This window comes from Sapajus apella, unplaced genomic scaffold (genome assembly GCF_009761245.1).
Source record: "Sapajus apella isolate SASKATOON/1434 unplaced genomic scaffold, GSC_monkey_1.0 scaffold71, whole genome shotgun sequence".
NCBI classification, from domain to species: domain Eukaryota; kingdom Metazoa; phylum Chordata; class Mammalia; order Primates; family Cebidae; genus Sapajus; species Sapajus apella.
Window position 1 is genome coordinate 9,303,225 of NW_022437011.1, and position 13,345 is coordinate 9,316,569.

At 50.7% G+C, this 13,345-nt stretch overlaps 2 protein-coding genes across 4 annotated transcripts in view; one reads left to right on the plus strand and one right to left on the minus strand.

Moving 5' to 3' along the window:
* The first annotated feature begins 4,896 nt into the window (after positions 1–4,896).
* On the plus strand, positions 4,897–10,968 carry SMIM33 (small integral membrane protein 33). Its single transcript, XM_032250497.1, has 4 exons — positions 4,897–4,962; positions 7,408–7,482; positions 8,322–8,453; positions 9,029–10,968. The coding sequence occupies exons 1-4, from the start codon at positions 4,897–4,899 to the stop codon at positions 9,572–9,574; spliced, it is 819 nt and encodes a 272-aa protein (XP_032106388.1). The 3' UTR covers positions 9,575–10,968.
* An 863-nt stretch (positions 10,969–11,831) lies between these two features.
* Positions 11,832–13,345, minus strand: part of STING1 (stimulator of interferon response cGAMP interactor 1) — an 8,101-nt gene continuing 6,587 nt past the window's right edge. For all 3 annotated transcript variants that reach the window (XM_032250553.1, XM_032250554.1, XM_032250552.1), the window contains one exon: positions 11,832–12,749. In XM_032250553.1, the coding sequence (XP_032106444.1) occupies positions 12,556–12,749 (194 nt within the window). In that variant the 3' untranslated portion in view covers positions 11,832–12,555. The remainder of the gene's footprint in view (positions 12,750–13,345) is intronic.

Genomic DNA, 13,345 nt, shown 5'->3' on the forward strand with positions numbered 1-13,345 from the left:
GCCTAGCCCTTTTTTCTTTATCTTTTAATAAAGATTCTATTTTGAAGCCACCACAGGAAAAGTTGGAAGTACATTACACAGGACTGTTTTCCCTGAACTGTTTGAGTACATTGTCAACAGGATGCCCCATCACCCCGAATAGTTTAGTGTGTATTTCCTACAAGGGATAGTCTCCTACATAATCACAGTATAGCCATCAAAATTAGGAAATTAACATAAATATATTAATACCATCTAATCTTCAGATCCTATTCAAATTTTGGCAGTTGTTTCAATAATGTCCTTTATAGCAAAAGGATCCTGTCCAGAATTACTCATTGAAATTATCTTTAGTATCCTTCAATCTGGACTAGCTCGGCCTTTCCTTGATTTTCGTGACCTAAACACTTTTGAAGGTTACAGTCCAGTTATTTTATAGAAGGTCTCTCAATTTGGGTTTCTCTGGTGTTTCCTCATGATAAGATTTAGGTTATCCATCTTTGGCAGTAATGTCAAAGAAGCAATGCTGAGCCCCTGTCTTCATCCTTCAAATAATGCATGATTTTTTTCCTTTTTTTTTTTTTTTTTTTGACATAGAGTCTCATTCCGTCACCCAGGCAGCAGTGCAGTGGCACAGTCTCAGCTCACTGCAACCTCCGATACCTGGATTCAAGCCATTCCCCTGACTCAGCCTCCCTAGTAGCTGGTATTACAGGTGCCTGCCACTGTACCCTGCTCATTTTTGTGTTTTTAGTAGAGATGGGGTTTCACCATCTTGGCCAGGCTGGTCTTGAACTCCTGACCTTGTGATCAACCTACCTTGGCCTCCCATAGTGCTGAGATTGCAGGCATGAGCCACCATGCCTGCCTGGTTTTGTTCCTTTTCTTTTTTAAAAAAGACAGGATCTCAGGGCTAGGTGTGATGGCTCATGCCGGTAATCCAGCACTTTGGGAGGCCAAGGAGGAAACCTTGTCTCTGCTAGAAATAGAAAAAGTAGCTAGGTTTGGTACATATTTGTAGGCCCAGCTACTCACGAGGCTAGGGTGGGGAGGATGGTTTGAACCTGGGAGGCAGAGGTTGCGGTGAGCCAAGATTGTACCACTGCACTCCAGCCTGGGTGACAGAGCCAGACCCTGACTCACAAGAGAAAAAAGAGAGAGTGAAAGAGACAGGGTCTGGCTCTGTCATCCAGGCTGGAGTGTGATGGTGCAATCCCACCTCACTGAAGCCTTGAACTCCCGGGCTCAAGTGACCCTTCTGCCTCAGCCTCCTAAATTGCTGGGATTACAGGCATGATCCACAATGCTGACTAATTTTTTTTTTTTTTTTCTGAGACAGAACCTCATTGTGTTGCCCAGGCTGGAGTGCAGTGGCGCGATCTAGGCTCACTGCAACCTTTGCCTTCCAGGTTCAAGCAATTCTCCTGCCTCAGCCTCTGAGTAGCTAGGATTACAGGAGTGTGCCACCACGCCCGGCTGATTTTTGTATTTTTAGTAGAGACAGGGTTCCACCATGTTGGTCAGGCTGGTCTCTAACTCCTGACCTCATAATCTGCTCACCTTAGCCTCCCAAAGTGCTGGGATTACAGGTGTGAGTCACCGTGCCCAGCCCTGGCTCAATTTTTATTTTTATTTTATTTTCGAGACAGAGTCTCACTATGTCACCCAGGCTGGCCTTGAACTCCTGGGCTCAAGTCATCCTCCTGCCTCAGCCTCCTGAGTAGCTGAGACTACAGGTGCACACACCACCCCCACCATGCATGATTTGGATTTGTTTCATTACTGAGGAGGTTTGCTTTGATCATAAGGCGGTGTCTGCCAGTGTATTAGTTTCCTGTGGCTACTGTAACAAATTATCACAAACTTGTGGCTTAAAACAACAAACATTCTGTTACAGCTCTAGAAGGTAGAAGTCAAAATTGAGGTGTCAGCTGCACCACAGTGGCTCCCAAGGCTCTAGGAGAGAATCCATTCTTTGCCTCCTGCAGCCTCTGGGGGTTGTTCGGCATTCCTTGGTGTCCCTCAGCTTGTGCGAAGCACTATCATCTGCACCGCCATCTTCACGTCGCTTCCTCTGTGTCTTCCCTTCTGAGTGTTTCTTAGAAGGACACTTGTCACTGAATTTAGGGACTGTCTGGATAATCTAAGATGATCTTAAGATTCTTTTTTTCTTTCGAGACAAGGTCTGGCTCTGTCACCCAGGCTGGAGTGCAGTGGCACGACCTTGGCTCACTGCAAACTCCGCCTCTTGGGCTCCATCAATCGTTCCACCTAGCCTCCCGAGTAGCTGGGACTAGAGGCACACATCACCATACCTGGCTAATTTTTGTATTTTTTTGTAGAAATCAGGTTTCACCACGTTGCCCAGGCTGGTCTTGAACTCCTGGGCTCAAGTGATCCACCTGCCTCAGCCTCCCAAATTTCTGGGATTTTTTTTTTTTTTTTTTTTTTTGAGTCTTACTTTGTCACCCAGACTGGAGTGCAGTGGTGCGATCTCAGCTCACTGCAACCTCTGCCTCCCAGGTTCAAGCAATTCTTCTGCCTCAGCCTCCTGAGTAGCTGGGGTTACAGGCATGTCCCACCACGCCTGGCTAAATTTTGTATTTTTAGTAGAGACGGGGTTTCACCATATTGGTCAGGCTGGTCTCGAACTCCTGACCTTGTGATCTGCCCTTCTCGGCCTCCCAAAGTGCTGGGATTACAAGCATAAACCACCTCCCCAGGCCTGGGATTCTTAACTTAATTACATCTGCCAAGATTCTTTTCTTTTTTGAGACTGAGTCTTGCTCTGTTGCCCAGGCTGGAGTGCAGTGGTGCAATCTCAGCTCACTACAACCTCCATCTCCCAGGTTCAAGCAATTCTCCTGCCACAGCCTCCAAAGTAGCTGGGATTATAGGCACCCGCCATCATGCCCAGCTAGTTTTTGTATTTTTGTAGAAACAAAGTTTCACCATGTTGGCCAGGCTGGTCTTGAACTCCTGACCTCAGGTGTTCTGCCCGCTTTGGCCTCCCAAAGGATTACAGGCATAAGCCACTACACACAGCCCTTGAGGAGATAGTTTCTATATCTGTATATAAACTCAGGTATTTCTGTTTTATTCACTAGGTTAGAATACAATCACTTATTGTTCTGATGCTCAAATTGTCCCCATTTCGGCCACTCTTAACCCCTCCAAACTGACTTCTGTGTCCTTTTGACATGTCTTCATCATTTTTTGAGTACTTCCTTACTTTCTGGCATGAGATATTCCAGGCTTACTTTTTCTTTTTCTTTTCTTTTTCTTTTTCTTTTTTTTTTTTTTTTGAGACAGTCTCGCTCTGTCATTACCCTGCTGGAGTGAAGTGGCATGATCTCAGCTCACTGCAATCTCCTCCTCCCAGGTTCAAATGATTCTCCTACCTTCTCCTGCCTCAGTAGCTGGGGTTGCAGGCACGTACCACCAAGCCTGGCTAACTTTTGTATTTTTAGTAGTGACAGAGTTTCACCATGTTGCCCAGGCTGGTCTCGAACTCTTGACGTCAAGTGACCCACCCACCTTGGCCTCCCGAAGTGCTGGGATTACAGGTGTGAGCCACCGCGCCTGGCCTTCAGGCACATCTTGTGCTTCACCTGCCCCAGCCCTGGAATCAGCTTATTTCTTTAAGGAGCCTTCATTCCTTTTGGTGCAAATGGTATTTGGAAACTGAAGGCCAGGCACGGTGGTTCATGCCTGCAATCACAACACTTTGGGAGGCCTAGGCAAGAGAACTTTAGCTCAGGAGTTTGATACCAGCCCGGGCAACATAGTGAGATATTGTCTGTGCAAAAAAAAAAAAAAGTTTAAATTACCCTGGCATGGTGGGGTGTGCCTGTAGTTCCCACTACTCAGGAGGCTCCAGTGATACTGGGAGGTCGAGGCTGCAATGAGCCGAGATCACGCCACTGCACTCCAGCCTGGGCCACAGAGTGAAACTCTGTCTCAAAAAAATTTTTTTTAAAGAAAAGAAACCGAGATCTGAGTTGTCAGTGTGCTCTTTGGTGCTGGGGTGTAGTGTCTCTAAGGCTGTTCTCTGGCTCCCATGATCCTTAAATATTTACTTATTGGATCACTCCCCTTGCAGTAATCAAGCTCCCATTTCTGCTCCCATTCGTTCCCCACCATGTAGATGCCTTCCTCAGTCTTTCACCCTTCCTCATTTGAAGTACACAATTCAGTGGTTTTGTTTTGTTTTGTTTTGTTTTTTTAGGCAGAGTCTCCTTCTGTATCCCATACTGGAGTGCAGTGGCACAATCTCGGCTCACTGCAACCTCCACCTCCTGGGTTCAAGCCATTCTCTTGCCTCAGCCTCCTGAGTAGCTGGGATCACAGACACACATTGCCAAGCCTGGCTAATTTTTGAATTTTTAGTAGAGACAGGGTTTCACCATGTTGGCCAGGCTGGTCTTGAACTCCTGAGCTCAAATGATCCACCCGCCTGGGCCTCCCAAAGTGCTGGGATTACAGGCGTGAGTCACCATGCCAGCCTCAGTGGTTTATATATATTCAGAGAGTTGTTTACCTATCCCAAATAAAATCAATTTTATATAACATTTCCATTATCCTAAAAAGACACCTCACACCCCTTATAGACCTACAGCTTTTTACAAGGCTAGAAGTGGAGCGTGGTAGAGGAAAGCAGCCTTTGCTCCCGGCTTACTTAACCAACTCTGGCCCAGAGTTTCCGATGACCTAAAAAGTCAGCCAGTTATCAGACCTGCCCTGAGTCTATCATGGCAACCCCACTCTGGCCTGCTCAGGATGACCCCACAGGCCCCTGTCCTTCACCTCCCTATGCAGACGTCTCAGCATGCCTATCTTTGGTGGCAACAGAGTGAAAGAAGGGTTGCTCTTTGCCTTCCATTGGCCAGCAAAGCCACTTCTACCCTCCCCGGAGAGATGGAAAGGAAAAGTGACCCTAGTGTACGGAGCTGGGTTGGGGGCCTCCAGCCCAGCACAGTGATGGTAGGGAGGACCCTCCAGCCTAGCTCGGTGATGGTAGGGAGGACCCCAGGGTCTTCATTTTTGGTTCCAGGACTTGAGTCTCAAAAGTCAGGGCATTTGTACTCTATGAAATAAGAGCAGACTCTTGATCATTGTAGCCCCCTCCACCCACCCTAAGAGGCTCTGTGACAACAAAATCCAGAAAGAGACAGTGGGAGCAAAGCGGTGAGCATTCTGTCATGGCTCAGAAGTGTCTTCCCGCAGGAGAAGAGTGTTCTGCTTGCTCTAAGCCTCCAGGATTAAGAACAGATATGTTTGTGTTGTGGAGTGGGGAAGGGTTCCACTCTAGGTTCCACTTCTATCAGCAAACTTTTGTTATCAAGAAACCCCCATGGTTCTCAAAGAATGAGACATGGTTCCTGGAATCGCTTGAACTCAGGAGATGGAGGTTGTAGTGAGCCAAGATTGTGCCTATCCACTCCAGCCTGGGCAACAGAATAAGACTCAGTCTCAAAAAAAAAAAAAAGAGAAAGAGAGACATGGTTCCTGGAAAAATGAGCTGCCACACACTGATAACATAAGACAAAGTGTGACAAATGTTAGGAGGAGGTAAAAAACATTACGCTGTAAGGCTTAAGGAAGAGAAAGAAAGTTTCCCAAGTACAGGGCTGAAGAATTCATACCTAGAGGAGGGTACACTTGACCTAAACTGTAACAGGTGGTTAAGGTTTAGACGGCGGGCATGGGCGGGCAGCTCACAGCAGTAATGAAGAAGTGACACAGAAGATGTAGAAGTTCCACCATCTTCCTCTTGGAAGCCCTTTAGGCAATAGATCCAGGATGAACGAGGGAGGGAAAGGGAAGAGGTAGTCATCAGAAGAATCAAACATTGGGCTTTTGGACACAGGGACAGGAGCCTCAGTGGAGGTATCTGCCAGAGCAATGGCACATGTGTCTTGAGGAGGCAGGAGGTGAACAGCAGTGGTGGAAGTTCAGGACCTGTGGCAGAGTCCAGATTCCCTCTGGCTGAAGTCTAAATGGACCAAGGTGAGAAGCAGAGAATGAGCAGAGAGCCTCTGATCACACTGGGAGGGGGTCAGCCAGGGCTTTCAAGGTCAGCCAGCAATAGGTCCCACTCACTTTGCAGATCAGGTCAGCAGCCCAGGGATCTGGCTCAAAGTGAACTTAGAGGTCTGTGTGGGGAGCTTGGATGTCAGGATGTGGGACAGCTCGGCTGAAAGGCAAGGAACCGGGAGGCTGCATTCTGCTTCATCCTGGATCAAGATTCTAGCAAAGGGGAGTTCCCAGGGTGTCTCCCGCTCTCCACACTGGAAGAGAGGATGGTGAGAGCAACAGACAGAATGAGAAAAGGCTGGTCCCACAGAGTTAGCTGGAGCTGAAAAAGTGACTGTCTCTAGAGAGAGGAGAGATTGGTGGGCAGTTTTTGTGACTTGGACATTAAAACACATACATACTCTCAAATGAAGTTGCATTCAGGCAAATGCAAAGAAATATAGAATCTGTATTTATAAAAACCAAAGGGAAAAAAGGGAAAACAATGCCTTGTGTGAGAATAATAAACATCAAATTCTATTGTTGTTATTTTTTTGAGATGGAGTCTCCCTCTGTTGCACAGGCCGGAGTGTAGTGACACAAACATGGCTCATGGTCTTTGACCTTCTGTGCTCGGTGATCCTCCCACCTCAGCCTCCCGAGTAGCTGGGACTACCAGTATACACCACCACACCCAGCTAATTTTTTAATTATTTGTAGAGATAAGGTCTCACTATGTTGCGAAGACTGGTTTTAAACTCCTAGCCTCAAGTGATCCTCCTGCCTTGGCCTCCCAAAGTATGGGAATTACAGGCGTGGGCCACCACACCCAGCCATTAAACATGGAATTCTATAAAATGTTTATCCCTGTGGTGAGAAGGAGGGGCGAGGTCAGGAAGTGAGGGCTTCTGTTTTAATTGTAATATTAACATTTTAAAAATAAATGTGACAAACTATTGAGAGAAGACAGAGCTGATGGTTGAGACTTGGAGATTTAGAGACGTATTATGTATTTATTAAAGAGAGAGTGTACTATCTGCAGTTTCCATTGTGTTTGAACTATTTCATTTAGAAAGAAAAGATCAAAGGACAGTAACTCCAGGAAATCGGTTGGGGCGAGGAGCCAGCATGACTTGGTTGGGGGCAGGTTGGGTTGGGGCGCTGGCCAGCCTTCTGGGATCTGGTGGAGGAAGGGTGATCAGGCACACCCGGCTCCTGAAGCTGGCAGGGGGCACGAAAGGAGGTGCCAAGGAGGAAGATTAAGGTACTATCAGAGTTAAGGGCAGAGCCCAGGGTAGCCCAGATGTTCCAGGAAGGAAGTGCAAGCGAAGGAGACAGCGGTAAGAGTGTGTGCACAGGGTGTGTGCCTGCAGGCCCCGCAGACGTGGCAGCTCCGGATAGGGGCTGTTCTAGGGCGGCCAGCCCTCCTTTACCCAGCTGGCCGCCAGTCCCAAAGGGAGCCCCGTGCCGGCCCGGACAATGCACCAGGTAGACTCTGCTCGCCCCTTCCTGCCAGGCTGGGCTGACTCCCTGTGGGGGGCCCCATGTCTGTCACCCGCCTGTGAGCTTCCCCTTTTCCTCTGTACATCTAGAGATGCTTCCCCACCCCCTGCCCTGGGAGCTTTGTGGCCGGGACCCAAAGATACTTGCAAGGTAGGGAGTTGGGGGGGTGTCTTTCCACAGGCAAAGGGATGCGTGTGGGAGATGGGATAGCTTGGACAGTGGGACTGAGGGACTAAAGGAAATGGGTTTGTCTTGGGCAGCCTTTCCTGGCCTACCATGGGTGGGGCCACGCTGAGGGTGCAGGGTTAGAGGGAGGGGCTCCACCTGCTAAGATCTGCTCCAGGGTGGCCCATCTGGGAAGGGGAAGCTAAGGAGGAAAAGTTTCTTGGGTCTGCGAGGACCTCATCAACTCTAAGGCTTACAGTTTTGTGTTTTGCCACCTTCACTACAGTGCCACCACCCTTATCTAACACCCAGCAGGGTGGAGACAGACAGGCGTACAGATCATGACCCCCAGCTTTTGGTAGAACACTGAGATTTTGACAGAGGAAGACTGGCACAGGTTCTCCTCAATCCATCCTGGGCAGAGCCAGGAGTCCACAATAGGCACCCCCTCCCCTCCAGGACCCCAGAACCTGATGCTGAGACCTCGGCGGGGTGGCGGGGGCACAGTTATAGGAGAGGCATCCCCCTGCCTCACTCCAAGCTTCTAAGATTCATGTCCACTCTACCTCTCCCCTGGCCAGGGTGCTGTCTGTCTGACTTCTGTGCAAGTGGGGAGTAAGGGGAGCCTAAGATGCTTGACAAGGACCTCCTTTTCCCAGGACTTTAGGAAGCAGGTGCTCTCTCACTACTGCCCAGGATGTGGGGACAGCAGCCCACAGCATGCCAAGACTCCGGACCCAGGGCACAGGATCTATTTAGGAATTTTGCTGGAGACCTGGGAAGAGGCAACAGTGGGAAGAAACTTGGGAGGCCAAACTCTATATGCTGAACTGTGATGAAGCCAGCACTCTCTTTGTCCCTATCTGAATGACTTTGTCTTCCTGCGTCTGTTTCTTTTTTCTCTATCTTTATTTCTGTCCCTGTTTTTGTGTGTCTTTTTCTTTCCCTTTTCCTCTTTCTCCCTCTCTGTGTCCCCCTCTGCCTTTTCTGCCTTTTTCTTTTTCATTTTCTTTTTCTTGAGATGGAGTTTTGCTCTTGTTGCCCACGCTGTAGTGCAATGGCACAATCTCTGCTCACCACAACTTCCACACCCCGGGTTCAAGCGATTCTCCTGCCTCAGCCTCCCAAGTAGCTGGGATTACAGGCATGCACCACGATGCCTGACTAATTTTGTATTTTTTAGTAGAGACAGGGTTTCTCCGTGTTGGTCAGGCTGGTCTTGAACTTCTGACCTCAGGTGATCTGCCTGCCTTGGCCTCCCAAAGTGCTGGGATTACAGGTGTGAGCCACCGTGCCCAGGCTGCCTTTTTCTTTTATGGTCTCTGTTGCCATGTGGTTTACCTCTGTATTATCTGTCTCTTTCTAGGTCTTTACTCTGACTTTTTGTCTTTCTGCCTTTGTCTCTGGTCCCTTGCCCCACCTCCCACCTCAGGTTCCTTTGGGTGTTTGTCTCTCTTTATTTTGGTCATTTTCTGTGTGTATACATCCATGTCACCCTCTCTCTCTGCCACTCCCCTCCCAGGCTGGCCACTACTCCTGGCCCTCTCCAGCTGTGAACAGCTCATGGGGGCAGGAGCCCCAGAGGCAGCTTCCGGAGGTGCTAGGTGGCACCTGGGAACCACCTCGAGGTGACGGGCTGCACATAGTCACCATCATCGTCACTATCTTTGTTCTGCTGGCAGTCTGCATCGTGGTGGCAGTCCACTTTGGGCCAAGGCTGCACCAGGGCCGTGCCACACTCCCTACAGAGCCATCAACCCCAAAGCCGGAGGATGGCATCTACCTCATCCACTGGCGGGTGCTGGGCCCCCAAGACAGTCCTGAAGAAGCACCGCAGGGCCCTCTTGTTCCTGGCTCCTGCCCTGCGCCAGATGGACCCAGGCCCAGCATCGATGAAGTCACACATCTATAGCAGCGAGACTGGAAAGTTAGCCTGATCTAGCTCAGAACAAGAAACCAGACAGAGAAATAGGGCAAAAGCAAATTGGAGCCTGGGCATCAGAGCATCGGAAGGGCACACTGGACTCAGCTGGAGCTGCTATCTCAGAACATTTATAGAGAAAGTCCTGTGGTAGGCAGGAGACATCAAAGAAGCTCGAGGGCCCTGCCCAGAAACACGCTGCTGGGGGCCTTCCCAGGGCCCGAGGCCACCTCACAAGGTCACTCCCTCTTCAGGGACCACCAGGCCCCTAAATCATCTTTTCCAAGTCTCTGCTCCTTCACCGAACCCCTAGCCTCCTTCCCTTTTGTTGTAACATGAATCCAGCTTGGGAGGTTCCACCAGCTCCCCCAAGCAGGAATGCCAGAGGCCCCATGGAGCGGCCCTGATCCTACAAAGGCCAGCCAGGGAGACCCCAGGCAGGGAAGCTGGGGTCCACCTTCCCTGAGACTCCCTGGGCTCAGGGAAGTGACGAATGCCTATCCTCCGTCAGTCAGGGGCCATCCTTCAGCTGTCAGGGCCCAGACCTTGTTGACAAGCTCTAAAGTCCTTGTAAGCCCAAGCACAATTTATAGTTCAAAGGCTGGCTTTCAAAGGTCCCCACCAACTCTGTCTTGCCTCCCCAGAAGGGATGGGGGGAATTTGGGGGGCTCTCATTGCCTTCCACTTTCTGTGTGCCTGGGCCTGTTGGAAAAGCCTAGAATGTACCACAGGACATTTCCCAGATCTTTCCAGCTGATGAAAAAACAGGAAAGGAAAAGGAGCTCCATGGAACTTGTTTGGGGAAGGAAGGAGTGGGGTGGGGACCACTACCAGCAGTGGGAGGGCCTGGATCTAGTCAGCAGGGGGGTCAGGAAGATGCAGCCAGGGGCCAGGAAGACAAAACTGGACTTTCTGGTGGCTCAGTGCCTCCTGGTGGCACTGCCTTCCCCAGCACCTCTGAATCTCACTCATCTGTAGTCCAGAACATGCAGACAGACATTTATGGCGGGACCTCTGGTGCTTTACCCTGGAGAACCCCTGGGGGCATTGGCTGGGAAATAACAGAAGATAAAAAGGAACAGAGGTGGGGACTGCAGTGTGTACAGAGGACAGGCTTGCCTCCTTTGGGACTGGGGAGAGGCAGCTAAAATGTTAATAGCTGCCCCTTGTTGGACAGGGGCAGGACACCAGGCTTCTCTGTGGACCTACAGATATGATACCATTCACTCCTCGAAAAAACCTCCAGGGGAGGGGCCGCTGCTATCCCTGTTTTACACTTGGGGACACTGAGGCTTGTTTATCAAGACACCTAGGTAGACACAGGTACTAAGCAGTGAAGTCAGGATTTGAACCTGGGGTCATCAGAGTCCACAGCCTAAGCCCTATGCTAGGGACTGGATGGATTGGAAAGACCTTTGATTCTGGGCTGGTTTCTGGTATACGAGCCACTGGTGTGATGATGGGGGATTCTCAGGCCTTGGGGACAGGGTGGCTGGGATACTTCAAGAAGTGGGGACTGTTCCCGCTTGACCCCCTTGGCTCTGCCGTCCTTAGGGGCAGCCGGTTCCTTCTGACCAATGAGTGTCTGTGTGGAGCATTTCTCCACAGTGATGCTGTACTCAGAAATGTATACTGAGCATTTGTGATAAAAAAAAAAAAAAAAGGTGGGAGGGAGGGAATGAGCCCAGCCTGATGGGACAAATGGAACTAGCAGAGATGAGGTGCCTTCCCTCCCAGATGGAGGCAGCTGCGCCTCCACAGCGTTGTCACGGTGGCTCAGTTCTGACCATGATGGCGAAAGGTACGGCACGGCAGCTGGTTGTGCTGTCCAAGGCCCTCCAGGAACTGTCCCATCTCATCACACAAACTCTTTCTCCCTTGTCCCTTTGCAGGCTCACTCATCTGGCACATATAGTTAGTGACCCCTGCTCCTTTGAGTGGCCCCTTGCCCAGGACACGGCTGTGTACCCTTCATGGCATCATCTGTGGGCTGGCTCAGGCCAAGCCCATGGTCCCTGCTCCCCAAGCCTCTCACTGGAGACAAGGGCACTGAAAGGATAGGTGCCCTCAGCACAATGGATAGGCTCCATCCAGATGGAAAATGACACCCAGCCCCCTGCTGGCCTGTACTAGGATGAGGAGGGGTGCAGGGAAGCATGCATGTGCAGGCAGGTTTGGGGCATCAGGGACAGTAAATCCCATCTGTTATATCAGAGTCCAGCAGGAAAAAGACGACACTCACATTGGGTAATCTGAGGCGTGCTTTAAAAAGGGATCATTGAGAAAGGGTGGAGTGTAAGGAAACTGAAGGTGAGAGGGAGGACTCTAGTGGGGTGGGGGTGGGGCCCATACACAGCTAGACTTAAGGGGCCAGGGGAGGAAGCAGTTCCAGAACCCTAGAGACAGTCTTGGTTATGCAAGTGTTGCCCGGCAGGAGAGCCCACAGCAACCTTGATGCTGCAAGGTGGGAGCGGGGGGATTCACTACCCCAAATTCAGCCTCCTCCCCTCCATTCTCCCACTGGGGGTCCCCAATAATGGAACATGACCAGGAGCCAGAGGGCAAGGGAGCCTGTTGGTACCATCGAGAGAGTTTGGTATACCAGAGCAGAGGAAGGGAAGAAGGGTGGGGAGTAGGTCTGGAAGGCCCAATGAAAGACACCTGGCACATGCCTTAAGCACCTAGAATCCAGAGCTTACGAGAAACTTCGACACACTCAGTCCTCACTACAACCGTGAGGGAGGAAGGGCAGTGATTATGATCCCTTTCATAGGCTGAAGCCACCGAGGCTCAGAGAGGGGAAACAACTGGCCCAAGGGGACAGGACTCCTCTCAACACATCAAGTCCTGGGCCTTTCCCTGCAAGGCCCCTGTTGGGGGAAATGGCTCTGCTGGACATTCAGCCACTGAAGAAAGCCCCCAATCCAGAGCCTTGGAGACCACCGGAGGCTCAGGCAGAGTGACCTTGGGTCTCAGAAAAGATCTGAGCGGAGAGGGAGGGGCTTTTCCATTCCGCTGATGAGGAGCTCAGGCTCTTGGGACATCGTGGAGGTAATGGGCACCTCTGAGGTCTTCAAGCTGCCCACAGTAACTTCCTCCTCTTCCTCCTGCCGCAGATGCCGGAGAACCTCCTGGGACAGCAAGAAGCTGCTTCCATCTGCAGGTTCTGAAACAGGGAGATGGTGGAGAGCGGAGTGAGGACCTTACACATTCCCACTTGAACACGTCTAGAAGACTTGCTGGGAAGATCCCCTAACCCTCCCTACCCGCTCTTCCTACCCACCCCCTACCCCAGCCACTGGGGCTAGAGTTTCATGGAATCCTAGAGCTAGAAGTGGTTTCCGGGAGAATGAAATTCCACCCTCTCACTTTTAGAGCTGATGCTCAGAGAGGAGCAGAAACCTGCCTGAGGTCACACAGTGAGGGAGCATCAGAGCCGAGGCTGCAGCCCCAGCCTCCAGTGCCTGGTGCATACCAGCCTGGGACTCTTCTGTTTCCTCCGGAATCCTAGATAAAGTGACAGGCCCCTAGAACCCACTTCTTCAAGCTTCATGGAGGGACTACAGTCAAACACCTAAAAAAGCAATCTGGTATGCTGAGAAGAGGGGGGCTTCTCCCAGGGAAGGAAGGACAGGCCCAGGGTGTGGTGCTGCCATAGCTCCTTCTGACTCTTTGGAAGACCCTGGGACCCCTGACTCCTGCTGCCCTCCAGCCTATCAACCCCTCACCCTATCAACCCCTCATTCCATCAATCCCTCACTC